This window comes from Marmota monax, unplaced genomic scaffold (genome assembly GCF_021218885.2).
Source record: "Marmota monax isolate L192 unplaced genomic scaffold, Marmota_monax_Labrador192_F-V1.1 WCK01_AAM20220418_F8-fsc00170, whole genome shotgun sequence".
Lineage (NCBI taxonomy): Eukaryota > Metazoa > Chordata > Mammalia > Rodentia > Sciuridae > Marmota > Marmota monax.
Window position 1 is genome coordinate 3,483,661 of NW_026692395.1, and position 17,354 is coordinate 3,501,014.

General features: G+C 37.5%; 1 protein-coding gene across 6 annotated transcripts in view; it reads right to left on the reverse strand.

The window, feature by feature from the left end:
- The window catches only part of Znf81 (zinc finger protein 81), a 115,080-nt gene that overhangs the window by 24,586 nt on the left and 73,140 nt on the right, over window positions 1–17,354 (reverse strand). For 5 of the 6 annotated variants that reach the window (XM_058578708.1, XM_046442560.2, XM_058578710.1 and 2 more), the window contains 2 exons: window positions 15,815–15,941; window positions 5,967–6,062 (listed from right to left, as the gene is read on the reverse strand). In XM_058578708.1, coding sequence (XP_058434691.1) covers window positions 5,967–6,062; window positions 15,815–15,941 — 223 coding nt within the window. Of the gene's footprint in view, window positions 1–5,966; window positions 6,063–15,814; window positions 15,958–17,354 lie in introns of all 6 variants that reach the window. The other variant, XM_058578711.1, reaches the window with a different exon arrangement.

The following is a 17,354-nucleotide window of genomic DNA, read 5'->3' on the forward strand; positions in this document are numbered from 1 at the left end:
TAGTAAATTATAACCCTGCCTAGCCTGATCACTATGGCTGGTCTATTTCTTATCACACACACACAAAAACACAACCCTGCTTTCCTCTTACTTTTTTTACCTCCTGACTGAACCTGGTACTCCCTATGCGACCCTGAACGGTACAGTATGTACAGTATGTCTCGTGGGAACTATAACAACTGTTGTTTGTATTATGTGGTACTGGGGCTTTGCATGCTAGGCAAGTGATATACCACTAAGCTACATCCCCAGTCATTTTTAGTTTTTATTTTGAACTAGGGTCTCACCAAGTTGCCCAGGCTGGTCTGGAACTTATAATCTCTTCAGTCTCCCAACTAGCTGGGATTATGGGCATACATCATTGCACCTAGATCAATTTATAATTTTTTGATTTTGTGATGGTGTGAAAGTGATATGCATCAAGTAAAAACTATACTATGACATTCAATAGGTTAGGTGTATTAAATGAATTTTTCACTGATGTCATTTTAAATTTATCATGGGTTTGTTGGGGTATAATCCCACCGAAGTTGAGGAGCATCTGCATAAAATCAATTGATTTTGATAAACATTCCAAAGAAATTCAATGGGAATAGGCAAGGCATGGTGATACATGCCTGTAATCTCAGCTGCTTGGTAGACTGAGGCAAGAGGATTGTAATCAGCCTCAAAGAGTGAAGCTGGAGGCATCAAAATACTAGACCTTAAATTATGCTACAGAGCTATAGTAACAAAAACGGCACAGTATTGGCACAAAATAGACATGTAGACCAATGGTACAGAATAGAAGACACAGAGACAAACCCACATAAATACAGTTATCTCATACTAGACAAAGACACCAAAAACATACACTGGAGAAAAGATAGCTTCTTCAACAAATGGTGCTGAGAGAATTGAAAATCCATATGCAGCAAAACTCAACTCAAAGTGGTTCAAGGACCTAGGAATTAGAACAGAGACCCTGTGCCTAACAGAAGAAAAAGTAGGCCCAAATCTTCATCATGTTGGATTAGGCCCTGACTTCCTTAATAAGACTCCTATAGCACAAGAAATAAAATCAAGAATCAATAAATGGGATGGATTCAAATTAAAAAGCTTCTTCTCAGCAAAAGAAACAATCAATGAGGTGAACAGAAAGCCTACATAGTGGGAAAACATCTTTACTACAGGCACATTAGATAGAGCACTACTTTCTAGGATATATAAAGAACTCAAAAAACTTAACACCAAAACAAACAAACAAACAAACAACCCAAAGAATAAATGGGCTAAGGGGCTGAATAGACACTTCTCAGAAGGAGCTATACATTCGATCAACAAATATATGAAACAATTTCAACATCTAGTAATTAGAGAAAGGCAAACCAAAACTACTCTAAGATTTCATCTCACTCCAGTCAAGATGGCAGCTATTAAGAAGACAAACAGTGTTGATGAGGATGTGGAGAAAATGGTACACTCATACATTGCTGGTGGAACTGCAAATTGGTGCAGCCACTCTGGAAAGCAATATGGAGAATCCTTAGAAAACTTGGAATGGAACCACCATTGACACAGTTATCCCACTCCTTGGTCTATACCCAAAGGATTTAAAATTGGCATACTATAGTGAGTGACACAGCCACATCAATGTTTATAGCAGCTCAATTCACAATTGCTAAACTGTGGAAGCAACCCAGATGCCCTTCAATAGATGAATGGATAAAGTCCCTGTGGTATACATACACAATGGAATATTATGTAGCATTAAAAGAGAATGAAATTATGGCATTTTCAGGTAAATGGATAAAGCTGGAGAATACCATGCTAAGCGAAGTAAGCCAATTCCAAAACACCAAAGGCCAAATGTTCTCCCTGGTAAGTGGATGCTGATCCATAATGGGCAGGCGGGGGGGGGGGGCATGGGAAGAATGGAGGAACTTTGGATTGGGCAATGGGGAAGAAGGAGAGGAAAGGGAACACAGGAGCAGAAAAGATGGTGGAATGAGATGGACATCATTACCCTAGGTACATGTACAATTGCACAAATGGTGCGACTCTACATCATGTACAACCATAGAAATGAAAAGTTGTGCTCCATTTGTGTATAATGAATAGAAATGCATTCTGCTGTCATGTATAACTAATCAGAACAAAAAATAAATAAATACCAGAGAGGCGCAGCGGCGCACACTTGTAATCCTTGCAGCTTGGGAAGCTGAGGCAGGAGGATCTCAAGTTCAAAGCCAGCCTCAGCAACAGTGAGGTACTAAGCAACTCAGTGAGACCCTGTCTCTAAATAAATAAAATACAAAATAGGGCTGGGGATGTGGCTCAGGGGTCGAGTCCCCCTGAGTTGAATTCCTGGTACCAAAGGAAAAAAATCAGTCTCAGCAATTTAGCAAGGCACTAAGCAACTCAGTGAGGCCATGTCTCTAAATAAAATACAAAAAAAGGGCTGGGGATGAGGCTCAGAGGTTAAGGTTAAGTGATCCTGAGTTCAATCCCTGGTACAACAAACAAAACAAAACAAAAAAGAATTTCAATGGGAAAAAGAAAAACTCTTCAAAAAAAGGTTCTGTAACAACCAGAAAACTTTGTTAGGCACCACTAAAAATAAAATTTATTTTAAAAATGAACCTCAGGGGGCTGGGGCTATATGGAGCTCAGTGGTAAAGCGCTTGCCTTGCATGTGTGAGGCACTGGGTTCAATCCTCAGCACCTCATATAAATAAATATACTGTGTGTTCATCTACAACTAAATAAATATTATTTTTAAAAATGAACCTCAGTTGGGTGCAATGGTGCATGCCCGTAATCCCTGCAATTTGGGAGGCTGAGGCAGGAGGATTTCGAGTTCAAGACCAGCTTCAGCACATTAGCAAGACCCTAAGAAACTTGGCCAGACCCTGTCTCAAAATAAAAAATAAAAAGGGCTGGGGATGTGGCTCATTGGTTAAGCACCTCTGGGTTCAATCTCCAGTACCAAAAAAATTAAAACTAAAAATTAAAATGAACTTCAATCCTTACCCCCCCACTCATGTGTGCACCACACACACACACAAAGGACCCTAGACCTAAACTGAAAAAGCTTATAAAGCTATAGAAGAAAATATCAGAAAATTTTTGTGACCTAGTAGTGGGCAAAAATTTCTTAAACAGATCACAAAACGTACAAACAATAAAACAGATGATAAACCAGACTCCATCAAAATTAAAATATTTGTACTTTGTTAGACACCACTAAAAATAAAATTAGGGCTGGAAATATAGCTCAGTTAGTAAAATGTTTGCCTCCCATGTACAAGGCCCCGAGTTCAATCCCCAGCACCACACACACACACACACAAAAAAAAAAAAAATCACAAGTCACAGACTGGAACAAAATATTAGCAATACATATATATGGCAAAGGTATTAAACTGAACAAATACATTGACTCAATAATAAGAAGACAAACAACCCAACAAAAATGGGGAAGATATAAACAGACACTTTACAAAATTTGTACAAATGTCAATACACACATGAAAAGATGCTTAGCATCATTACTCTTATCAGAGGAAGGCAACTTAAAAACATAATGAGATAGCATGCATATACATTTCAGTAGCAAAAATTAAAGAGACTGATGATATCAACTGTTGACAAAGATGTATAGCAACAACAATTCTTATGTATTGCTATTTGGAATATAAAATGGTATAACCAATTTGCAAGACGCTTGGCAATTTCTTATAAAACTAAGCATACATATATTATTTGACACAGAAAATCCAATCTTAATTATTTACCCAAAGGAAATATAAACATATTCACATTCACACAAAGGCACATCAGAATGTTCACTGCAGCTTCATTCCTAGTGACCAAATTTTAACCAACCTCCTATCCATCAACAGGTGTATAGATTAACAAATTACAAAACAGGTTGAGCATTCCTTATGCAAAATGCTTAAGGCCAGAAGTTTTCCAGATTTGGGGGCTTTTCAGATTTTGGAATATTTGCAAAGACTTTACCAACTGAGCATCCTTAATTCAAAAATCTGAAATCTTGGGGCTGGGTTTGTGGCTAGAAGGTAAAGCACTGGGTTCGATCCTCAGGACCACATAAAAATAAACAAATAAAATAAGTGTATTGTGATCATCTACAACTAAAATTTTTTTAAAATCTGAATTGCTTCAAAATCTGAAACTTCTCAAGTGTCCTATCAATGCTCACAAAGTTTCAGATTTGGGAGAATTTGGGATTTTTTAATTTTTGAATTAGGGATGCTCAACTTATATATTCATATCATGGTGTTCTACTCAGAATGAAACAGGAACAGAATTACAAAATGACTATACTGAGCTAATGAAGCCAAACTCAAAAGAGTATATACAGGGCTGGGGATGTGGCTCAAGTGGTAGCGCGCTTGCCTGGCATGCGTGCGGCCCGGGTTCGATCCTCAGCACCACATACAAAGATGTTGTGTCCGCCGAGAACTAAAAAATAAATATTAAAATTCTCTCTCTCTCTTTCAAAAAAATAAAATAAAATATATGTATCTATGAGTTTCATCTGTTTCCTTTAAAAAAAGAGTATATACCTTATGATATACTTATATGAAACATTAATAAAGACAAATCTAATCTATAGTGATAAAAATCATGTCAGCCGTGTATGGTGGCACGTGCCTGTAATTCCAGTGGTTTAGAAGCCTGAAGCAGGAGGACCACAGTTTCGAAGCCAGCTTCAGCAACTTACTGAGGCTATAAACTACCTAGTGAAACCCTGTCTCAAAATAAAAAATAAAAAAGCCTGGGGATGTAGATCAGTGGTAAAGCACCCCTGAATTCAATCCCTTGTACCAAAAAAACAAACATGTCAGTGTTTGCCTGGGGCTAAAGTAACAGTGTTTACTCCAGGGGGCATTAGGAAGCATGGAAATGTTATGTCGTCATGCCAGTATATACCTTTATCAAAACCATCAAACCGCACACTTAAAATGGATACGTTTTATTCTATTTAAGTTATGCCTTAATAAAACTGATTTTTATTAATATTTTAGTTGTAGTTGGACACAATACCCTTATTCATTTATTTTTATGTGGTGCTGAGGATCGAACCCAGAGCCTCGCACATGCTAGGCAAGCACTCTACCGCTGAGCCACAACCCCAGCCCCTAATAAAGTTAATTTTAAAAGAAAAAAATGCTAAGTGAAAGTGAAGCAATATCATAAGATAAGAGAGGCATGGGGCTATGAAAAGGTGGAGAGGAGTAAAGAATTTGAAGCTGATACTTACAAAGAAAATAGAAAGTAAGGCTGGTTGTAAATGTTTTTCTTTAATATCTTAGAGGGAGAAGATGAATATGAATGGAAGAAGAAAGCTAAAGGATACTAGGAAGAATAAGAGTGAGAAAATAGCTGATTTTCAAAGAATGCAATTCCTTAAAACCTGAATGAATATTATAAGAATCTAACACTCTGGGAGTCTGATTGAAGTGATGTAGTGTTAAAATGTGATAGGAGGAGCCCAGCAGCTCAGGAAGCTGAGGCAGGAGGATTGCAAGTTCAAAGCCAGACTCAGCAACTTAGCAAGGCACTAAGCAATTCAGCAAGACCCTGTTTCTATATAAAATACAAAAAAAAGTGCTGGGGATGTGGATCAGTGGTTAAGTGCCCCTGGGTTTAATCCCCAGTACAAAAAAAAATGTGATAGGAAAGCAAGATCCCTAGTAAGAAAGCCTGGCAGGTGATCCAGACTATAGAAATTAGGGGCAATTCTCCTGGAGGAAAGTCAAGCAAAGAAGACAGTTTATAACAGGAAGGAAAAGAAAGGGAAAGAATAATTTGGTACCTGAGAGGCTAAAACTTTCTATCCTTGAGCAATTCCTAAGGTTTAAAACCTTTAATAAGGGTAGCATTTTAAAAGCTCAGGCCTCTCTGAGGAAAGAAAATTATTTCCATGTGTGTCTTCTACCTGGTTTACACTCACTCACCTGAATAACTCTGATGTGGAGTTTCTCCTTCCAACATCCATGGCTCCTCTCCTTGCTCCAACTTGAAGATGACCTCTGGCTTGGGAACTTCAAACCCTGTTAACAAAAAATGATAAAGAATTAGGTCCAGGCCTCGCCCAGAGCCCAGACCAGAACCCAGACCAGAACCCAACAAGTGCCTTGCCTGGAGCCCAGAACCACTGCAAGCTGTCTGCATGGACAGGAACACTCGAGCTGCAGTTCCCTATCCACCAACATTTGACTCCACACAAACCACTTCCATCTTGGGACACTGCAGCCACCACCATACCCCTTCTCACATGGTAATCTCCACTATGGGACAGCAGACAGGGCCAGGAGGCAGCTGCCTGTGGCAGCACCACACACCATAGTGTGCCATCATGGAAAAGGCTGCCCAATGCCATCGCACCCAATGACCATCCTTCCAGCACCATCTCTGAAAGCAGTTGTCTCCATCTTGGGACACCTCCACTGTCATCTTGGGTTACCTCTGCTGCCACCTCCACCACCATTAGTTAGGGCAGATTCCATCTTGGGAAACTGACTGAGGCCTGGAAGCCCAACAGCAAGTTACTTATAGGCTTGACAGTATTGCCACCACCAACTAGGGACGTGGCCACTTCCATCTAGGGACAACAACCAGGACCTGGAAGACCATCATCAAGGTCCCTGTGGGCCCAGTTGCAACAGAGGTGTCCCTACTAGGTGTGCTAACAGTCACCATCCTGTTGCAGAGGCAACAGGGAGCCTTGCATAGGGCTGCCTCTCTATATATCTTTTTTCTCCTACTAAGAGCCAACTGCTGTTGATTCCCCTTTTACTTGTCCTATAATCTAATATCTCTACATTCTCATATCCTACCTCATAAAAATCACATCCCACCCCCATTCTCTCTCTGTCCACCACTTGAAAATCTAAACACTTATGCAAACTTACTGTCTGTGTATTTGTCATTTCTGTTTATAGTAGCAAAACTGTAAATGTCTAAATACATGCTAATTGATTTATGGCTGCATATTAGTTGCATTGGGTGCTGTAAACATTGATATCTCCCCTAAAGGTGAGGTATTCCTAACCTGCAGGGACACTACAAGATTATAGGGTAGAAACTGCAATACCACAGATCCACACTGTACAAGAGGAAGACATATAGACAACATGAAAAAACAAGGGAGGAAAATGCCCCAAACCAACCAAGATACTATAACAATAGAATCCATTGACAGTGCAGTAGAAGAAATACCAGAGAAGGAGTGTACATAATTAAAATGATCTGAGAATTAAAGAATGACCTAAGTGAGCAAATACAGGCACAAATTGCTCACTCCAACAAAGAGATATGAGAGCAAACACAGGCAGCAAAAGATTACTTCAAGAAAGAGATGGAGATTGTGAAAAAAAAAAAACAAATAGAAATCCTTGAAATAAAGGAAACAATAAAACAAATAAAAAACTCATTAGAAAGCTTCACCAAAAGATTAGACCACATGGAAGACAGAACTTCAGACAATGAAGACAAAATATATAATTTGGAAAACACAGTTGACCACACAGTGAAGATGATAGGAAACCATGAACAGAACATCCAAGAATTATGAGATACCATCAAAAGACCAAATCTAAGATTTACTGGGATAGAGGAAGGCAGAATTTCAAACCAAAAGGATGCACAATTTCGTCAATGAAATAATATTAGAAAATTTCCCAAACATGAAGAATGAATTGGAAAATCAAATACAAGAGGCTAACAGAACACCAAATGTACAAAATAACAACAGATCTACACCAAGGCACATTATAATTAAAATTACTAGCATACAGAATAAGGATAGAATTTTAAAGGTCATAAGAGAGAAGAATTAGATTACATATAGGGAGAGACCAATTCTGATCTCAGCAGATTTTTCAGCCCAGACCCTCAAGGCCAAGAGATTCTAGAATAACATATGCCAGGCTCTGAAAGAAAATGGATGCCAACCAAGAATCTTATCTCCAGCAAAATTATGCTTCAGATTTGATAACAAAATAAAAACCTTTCATGATAAACAAACATTAAAAAGATTTACAGCAAAAAAGTCTGCACTACATTCTTGGCAAAATATTCCATGAAGAGGAAATGGAAAATAACAATGAAAATCTGCAAAGGGAGGTACTACATTAAGGGAAAGGCCAATCAAAGAGAAACCAAGTCATGTTAAAAACCAAAAATAAACCAAAATGACCAGGAATACAAAACATATTTCAATAATAAACCTGAATGTGAATGGCCTAAATTCACCAATTACAAGACACAGATTAGATTAAAAAAGACCCAACAATGTGCCACCCTCAAGAGACTCACAGGAAAAGACACCCAAAACTGAAAGTGAAAGGATAGGAAAAAGTATATTACTCATGTGGACCATGTAAACAAGCAGGGGTTTCCATCCTCATATCAGATAAAGTGGACTTCAAACCAAAGTTAGTGAAAAGGAATAAAGAAGGACATTTCAGGGCTGGGGTTGTGGCTCAGTAGTAGAGTGCTTGCCTTGCATGGGTGAGGCACTGGGTTTGAGCCTCAGCACCACATAAAAATAAATGAATAAAATAAAGGTATCATGTCCATCTACAACTAAAAATATATTTTTTAAAAAGGAGGACATTCCTTACTACTCAAGGGAATCATACATCAACAAGACATAATAATTGTAAAGATCTATGCCCCAAACAATGGATGCCAGCATCTACGTATATCAAACAAACCCTTCTCAACTTCAAGAGTCAAATAGACCACAACACAATAATACTGGGTGACTTTAACACAATTCTCTCACCACTGAATAAATCTTCCAAACAAAAACTAAACAAAGAAACTATAGAACTCAGTAATACAATCAATAATTTAGACTTAGAATATTCCATCCATCAATATTTACACTTCACTGACTGTGTATACTCTTGATGTACCAGATGCATTTTATTACTGTTATAGTCCAGATCCTGGCAATGCCAATGGAAAAGATGTCATTATGGAAGCAATGGCTAAGCAGATAGTTACAGTATGTGCTACTTTGGATGAAAATCCTGGAGTAAGATATAAAAGTAAGCCTCTAGATAATGCCAGTAAACTTGCACAGCTGGTTGAAAAAAAAACTTGAAGACTACTACAAGATTGATGAAAAGAGACTAATAAAGGGTAAAACTCATTCCGAGCTCTTAATAATCGATCGTGACTTTGATTCTGTGTCCACTGTCCTACATGAACTGACCTTTCAGGCAATGGCATATGATCTACTCCAATTGAGAATGATACATACAAATACAAAACAGATGGAAAAGGAAAGGAGGCAATCCTTGAAGAAGATGATGACCTCTGGGTGAGAATTCGACATCGGCATATTGCAGTTGTACTAGAGGAAATTCCAAAGCTTATGAAGGAAGTTTCATCAACGAAGAAAGCAACAGAAGGAAAGACATCACTTAGTCCTCTTACCCAGATGATGAAAAAGATGCCCCATTTCTGTAAACAGATTACTAAGAAAATTGTCCATCCTAATTTAGCAAAAGATTGCATGAATAAGTTCAAGCTTAACATAGAAAAACTGAACAGGACCTGGCACTTGGAACTTATGCAGAAGAACAGAAGGTGAAAGATGCTATGAGAGTACTTCTTCCAGTTCTACTCAATAAAAATCATGATAATTGCAATAAAATAAGAGCAATCCTACTTTATATCTTCAGTACTAATGGAACTACAGAAGAAAATTTGGACAGGTTGATCCATAATGAAAAGATAGAAAATGAGAGTGACACGATTCACAACTGGAGTTATCTTGGTGTTCCCATTGTTCCCCAATCTCAACAAGGCAAAACCATTAAGAAAGGATCGGTCTGCAGAAGAAACTTCAACTTTCTTGATGGATACCTTTTATCAAAGATATTATGGAAGATGCCATTGATAATAGATGAGATTCAAAGGAATGGCCATATTGTTCTCAGTGTCCAGCTGGAGCTGTAAGTGCTTGCCAGAAACCTAGAACTAATTATTTAGAACTGGACCAAAAAAATGGATCAAAGCTGATTATTTTTGTAATTGGAGGAATTATATATTCTGAAATGCATTGTGCTTATGAAGTTTCTCAGTTACATAAATCCTGTGAAGTTATTATTGGTTCTACACATATTTTAACACCCAAAAAGCTGTTGGATGATATAAAGATGCTGAATAAACCCAAGGATAAAGTCTCCTTTACTAAAGAAGAGTAGCTTAAGGGGGAGTGGTTTAGAGGTTCTTTAATTAATATGTTCAATTAAAAATAGAAAAAGAAAATGTTACTATCATGTAATTTAAACAATGTAAATATTTTATGGAACAATGACTTTCAAATACATTTCTTTTTTTATATTTATTTTTTAGTTCTCGGTGGACACAATATCTTTATTTTATTTTTATGTGGTGCTGAGGATCGAACCCAGCACCCTGCGCATGTCAGGCGAGCGCACTACTGCTTGAGCCACATCCCCAGCCCCTCAAATACATTTCTTAAAGGACTGTTTATGATTATGTATTGTTGGATTTGCCATCTTTAATAATTTAAATATTGTTGCTGCTTTATAGGTGATAAGATATTAAAATGCTTTCTAAACTTTTGTTTTAACCTCTGGAACAGAATTTCTTAAAGTTATGGGTAATTTTTCACAGCCTCTTGTGTATATATACTAATCATGTACTAAATACTTATCTATCTTATGCTGAAGAATAGTTTTTTGGGGAAAAATGATTTTTAAAAGAAGATATAAAAGTAAAAACTGTAAATGTGTATGTATGATAGAATTATTTCCTATTAGTGCAGTTTTTCTTTCAACTGAAATTCACAGTTTTATGTGTAAAATAATTCAGTCACTGAGTAATTTCACAGTGACTGTCTTGCTAGATACTTCTTTTTTTTTTTTTTTTTTTTTTTTTAAACATATTTATTTATTTAGTTAGTTATTGGCAGACACAACATCTTTGTTGGTATGTGGTGCTGAGGATCGAACCCAGGCCACACGCATGCCAGACGAGCGTGCTACCGCTTGAGCCACATCCCCAGCCCCTTGCTAGATACTTCTAAAAAAACACAATTTTATGTAATTTTGAAATGATGTATGTTTAAACTAGAAAACCAAAAATAATCATGAATATTCTAAGAGAAAATAAAATATATAGTTACCAAAAAAAAAAAAAAGAAGTGAGCAATTTGCTCTGCCACACACTCATGTTATGTCCAAAGCAACAGGACCACTCAAACTTAGACTGGAACCTACAGAACCATGAGCCAAAATAAACCTTTTCTTTTTATACATTTATTGCCTTGTGTATTTAGTTTTAGTTATGGATAGCTGACTAATACATCCCCTAAGGTACTTGCCTTTCCAAACATTGCTGTTTCTCCTAAGGATTGATGCCCATCACTCTTCTTAACTTCTAGGAATATAACTAGACTCAAGTTCAAGCAAGTCTCAAAAGGTGAAACACAAAGTATAGCCCATGAGGATGCATGTACACCAGAAGAACTGCATGACTTCTCTAATTTGTACAGACAAAAATATGGAGAATATGTGTAGAAATGGATATCAAGAGTGGGATAATGGTGGAAGGAACACAAAACTAGATCACATTTAGTTGGTTGATATGGACACACTAAACAGAGATTCTGAATTTGATGTTGCTGCTTGAGGGGTCAGAAAGTCTCTAATAGTCTGGTTGGTTGGCTGATTCATGGACCAAAAGCTGGCCTACACTAAATGAAGCTGAAATGCCAGAAATGCCTTGGTAGACTGGAGAAAAAAGTATCTAAATGCATTGGGAATTTGGAATACTAGTGTGGATTTATCATGTAACATCTGCACATTCATTCTAGGAGTGTCCAGAGGACATACTTGTTATCACAAGTGTGAGAAACAAATCTGCAGGAGCCCCAGCATCCTTAAGAGTTCTGTGATTGCTCATCTGTATTTCAGAAATTAAAGTTGGAACTGGTTTCAATGAAAAGGGAAACATAAATGCAATGGGAGTAATTGGATCCTGGGGTAGCAGAGGCCAAGTGGAGGTACTTTGATTGCCATAGGCAAGATGGCTATAATTACCACAATGGACAGAAGAGTCAAAGCAATACTCAGAATAGTCTGATTTATAGAGATCTATAGCATTACCTAATTGACCTTGGCATCCCCATAAAAGAATCAGGTGAGCAGTCTATTAAACCTTAGTTGATCTGTATAAACAGAAGAGTTCTAGGTCAAGGTCAGTAGAGAAGGAAGGGAACAGGGGGAAGGAGAAGATGAGGGAAAGGGAAGTACTAGGGACTGAATTAGAGCAAATTATTTTCCATGCTTTTGTAATTTTGTCAAAATGAATCATAATGTTATATATAACCAAAAAGAACTAATAAAAATGAGTTCTAGGTCAAGTAAACAAAGGTCTAATCTGAAGCTTAAAAAGATAATAAATAAATAAAGTAGGTTATGGCACCTCAATCAATTCCCAGGCTTGAGCCTGTTTATAGGCCCAGAGCCCCTTGAATGAAAGGGATATCAAGTCTCCTTGAGGAAGGACCCTGATACACTACCAAAATTTTATATTAGTAATCTTTCTCAATCTTTCCCTGTGGTCTACCAGTCAGGGTAGAGGCTTAATAGAAAAAGAGTTATTAATGGAGTTTTAGATCAGATCCATCTCACAGTGGATCTGGTGGGTCTCTGGCATCATCCTGTGGTTATTTTCCTAGTTAAAGAATGATAATTGGAACAAACATAACTCAGCAACTGTCAGAATGACTATATTAGTTCCCTGACCTGTGGAGTGAAGAATATAATGGTAGGAAAGGCCAAGTGGAAGCCATCAGAACTTCCTTTAACTAAGAAAATAGAAAACTAAACTATCCCATTCCTGGAAAAACAGCAGAGATTACTACTAAAATCAGGGACTTGAAAGATATAGGGGTAGCAATTCCCATCATATCACCATCAACTTAGCTATCTAGCCTGTGCAGAAAACAAATAACTATTAGAGAAAGACAGTAGAATATAATAAACTTAGCAAGAAAGTGACACTAATTGTAGTTGTTCTTCCAGATGGGGTTTCATCGCTTGAGCAAATTAACACATTTCCTGTGTTAATCTAGAATGTAGCTATTGTTCTCGCAAATGTGATACCTATCAGAAAAGACTAGATGTAGTTTGCTTTTAGCTGTCAAGGGGCAACAATATACCTTCACTGTTCTATCTCAGAGATTTAAAATTGTCTAGCCCTATGCCACAATTTACTTCATATGAATCTTATTTACCTTTTCCTTCCACAAGACAACACATAAAAATTCACAGAGGAAAAAAATTACAGCATAGTGGTCCATTGCACTGATGACATTAAGTTCACTGAACCTAGTAAACAAGAAATAGCAACTACTCAAGATTTATGGGTAAGACATTTTCATATCAGAATATGGAAAAGAAATCTCATAGAAACTTAAGGGCGGTAAAGTACACATGACATAAATTTAGGTCCTTCTGCCTCAAGAAATTTCTAGGGGTCCAGTGGTATGGATGTCAAGACATCCCTTCTAAGGTAAAAGATAAGTTGTTGCATCTCTTCCCTTCTATAAGCAAAAAAGAGGTACAACACTACTGAGCATCTTTGGATTTTGGAGGCAACAATTCCTCATTTTGGTGTGCTATTCTGACCCACTGGATCAACATTTACCAAGTGATCCAAAACCTGATAGTTTTGAGTGGACCTCAGCAAAAGAAAAGACTCTGCTGTGTAAGTTGCTCTTCCACTTGGGCCATATGATCTAGCAGATCTGATGGTGCTACAAGTGACAGTGGCAGATTCAGGCATTGTTTGGAACCTCTAGTAGGCCCCTATAGGTGAATCACACTGAAGATCCTTAGGATTTTGGAGGAAAGCCTACCATCTTCTATGAATTACTATCCTTTTGAAAAACACCTTTTGGTTTGCTATTGGACCTGAATTTACTCACCCACTGAATTTAAGCATTTTAGCTAACAGGGGCGAAGAGAAATTTAGCAAGGATTCTCTTAGTAATTGCAAATGAATACAGAAAAGCCCAGTGTTGAAACCCTGCCCCACAGTGGAATATTAGAAATGTGGCATACAGAATAATCATTCCCCAATGCTGCCTTTTAGTGACCCAAGTTCTTCTGATTGAGGCCCAGCCTGTAGATGTTGTGAGGACAGTAGCAGCTCCTGATGTTCTAGACTTAGATGTTACCAGAATCATGCTCCTAGAGAATGTAGCCCAAAGTGGGTATAAACTCCATGTAAGGCTGAATACTATCACAAAAGCAATATTCAATAGTACTATAAGGAAAAACTTTGAAAAGAACTTTGAAGAAAATAGTTCCAGAGCACATGACTGTTAAGAGACATGACTTCAATCCAATATGGCAACTCCACACCCTTATGTGGTGGTCATGCCCCTCTCAGCCCTGAAAATAAGGAGATGGCCCTGCCCTCTGAAACTGGGGAGATAATGGATTCCTCCACCTCACCATCTCCATAGCCTGTGCCCTCAGGCCTGTAGTGGTACCTGCAGCCCCACTGGCCTCTGAACCATTCTTAGGTCATTCTTCTCTTTTCTTGAAGAGTAACACATGTTCACACCCAAGTAGCTTTACCATCCCCTTTCCTGCCTATAGAATCAGTCCAAGAAGTCTGATAGCCTTTCTTCATTTTCTCCCATCTATGTCCCCTTCAGCCCAAGCTGGCAACATTTCTACTGAGAGGGCTAATTGGATCCATAAGTCACACACCTACTCTTTTTAGCAAATAGTTGTTCAGACATACCCTTGGTGTTCTTTCCAGAGTACATTTTCTCAACCTTTGCAATATATATATGCTGAGAATTTTCAGAAGCTTCAAGTTCTGGTACCTATTTCCTAACAATTCCTTCTTTGATTTGTCCCTTTCCTCTCACATTTTCCTATAAGCAGTAAGGAGGAACCAGGCTGTGCTTTCAATGCATCCTTTAGAAATCTCCTCAGTTCAATGTTCAAGTTCATCATTTCAAAAAAAAAAGTTCATTACTTCAAGTTCTACACTTGACCCAAGAGAATACAATCCCACCAAGATCTCTGCCACTTTAGAATAAAGATGGCCTTTCCTCCAGTTTGAATTAATATATTCCTCATTTCCATCTGAAACCTTACCAAAAACATTTTTAATATTCACTTTCCTACCAATAGTCTCTTCAATGCAACTTAGATTCTTTATGTTAAAGACCTCAAAGTCTTTTCAGCCTCTATCCACTACCCAATCCAAAGCCACTTTCATATTTTTATGTATTTTTCATAATAGTACTCCATTTCCAAGTATGAAAATATGTGTTAGTTTCTTACAGTTGCTATAACAATGTACCATGAACTGGGGAGCTCAAAATAGCAGAAATTTATTGTCTCATAGTTATGGAGACCAAAAGTCCAAAATCAAGATGTCAGCAGGGTCATGCTCTATTTGAAGGCACTAGGGAAGGAACTGTCCCATGCCTCTCGGTTTGTAAATGTATCATTCCATTCCCAAGCCACCTTCTTCCTATATGTCTTCACCCTGTCTTCATTCTATGTGGGTGTGTATTTCTGTGTCTGTATTTCTCTCCCTTTTTAAAAAAGGACATCAGTGGATTTGGACCCACCCTAATGACCTCAACGTAGTTTGATTACTTCTGTAAAGACTATTTCTAAATAAGGTCACAATCTAAAGTATTGAGGATTAAAACTTCAGTATATGTTATTTGGAGGACCACTTCAACCCTGGGTTCCTCATAGCTGCATAGGATAGTGATGCTTACCCACTGAGAGCAGGTGGCTATAGTTCTCCAGCATTACATCTTGGTACAGGCACCTTTGAGTAGAGTCCAATTGCTGCCACTCCTCTCTACTGAAGTCCACAGTCACATCCTCAAATGACACTGGTATCTGTAACAACACAATCCTGTTCAAGGCAACACAATCAGCACTAGGGGATAGGGAAATGAAAGACAGGACATTGTTTTTAATGATTTATCATCATGATGTACCATGTAGTATGCAAAATGCATTCATTTCATTATGAGAGTTCCCAGTCTTAATCCATTCCAGCATCAACTCTACACTACTACCCAGCATGCTGTTGGCATTGTTGTGAACAGACAAATTAAGCGCAAGATTCTTGCCAAGAGAATAGGCATATTGAGCATATTAGGCACTCTAAAAGCTGAGACAGCTTCCTGAAACATATGAAGGAAAATTACCTGAAAAAGAAGGAACCCCAAAACAAAGGTAACTACATTCAGCTGAAATGCCAGCCTGCTCCACCCAGAGAAGGATGTTTTGTGAGAACAAATGGAAAGGAGCCTGAGCTGCTGGAATCTATTCCCTATGAATTAATGACATAATAAATGTAAAAAAAAATAAATAAAGGCCTATGGGCTATAAAAATGATTTTCTTAAAAAAATCACTTTGGGCCCCAGGGAATAATGACATTGGTTTCATTCAAGATACAAAATCAATAAAAGTAGCTTATAACTTATCAAAAGGATAAGCCATTGCCATGTGTAAAATAATATCCTTTGTTGAAAGTTCAATTAGAAGTGATAAAACTAATGATAAAATAATTAGAAAAACCAAGAATAATTGGAAAATGGCACTCAGTCTGTAATACTCCTACATTTCTAGTAAGGGAAGGTATATTTGATGAAGTTGAACAACTATTATGTAAATTTGCACAAGATCTTAGAGAAGTCAATGAATTTCTTGTTCCATGAACCCCTGTAGCTCCTAATTCTTGAACTATTCTGGTTTCAGTACCATAGTCTGCAAAGTTTTTCTCTATACTTTATTTGTGTTCCACTATTTTTTTTCTGTTCCTCTAGCTAACACATATAAATTCTTGCTTGATTTTACTTAGGATAGAGTTCAGTATTTATGACAGAAGATCTCTCAAGTGTTTTAGGTCTCTCTTATTTTTCTATGTATATGTCCAATACACAGGAAATCTTAGGGAAATGTATCCTACTGGAAGGATCTATAATTACCCAATCTGTAAATTATTTTCTGGTAGCCTCCCAAACTAAAGAGCAAGTAAAACTGATTCTTTGGCTTTGTTTTGGTTCCTTGCTTTATTGGGCCTCATTAGAAAAACTAATATTGCCAAATAGAAGTAAAATATTTAAGGAATCTGGTGTCACATGAAGACTTCAAATTTGAAGATAAAAGAGATGCTACAATAAAATAATTTAGATAATTTGGGGGATTTGTGAGGTACCAAAGAACAATGAATTCCAGTTTTGTTCTCTGACACAAAAGCATGGTAATACTTCAGATCCTCTGATTAATGTGCCATTTGATTA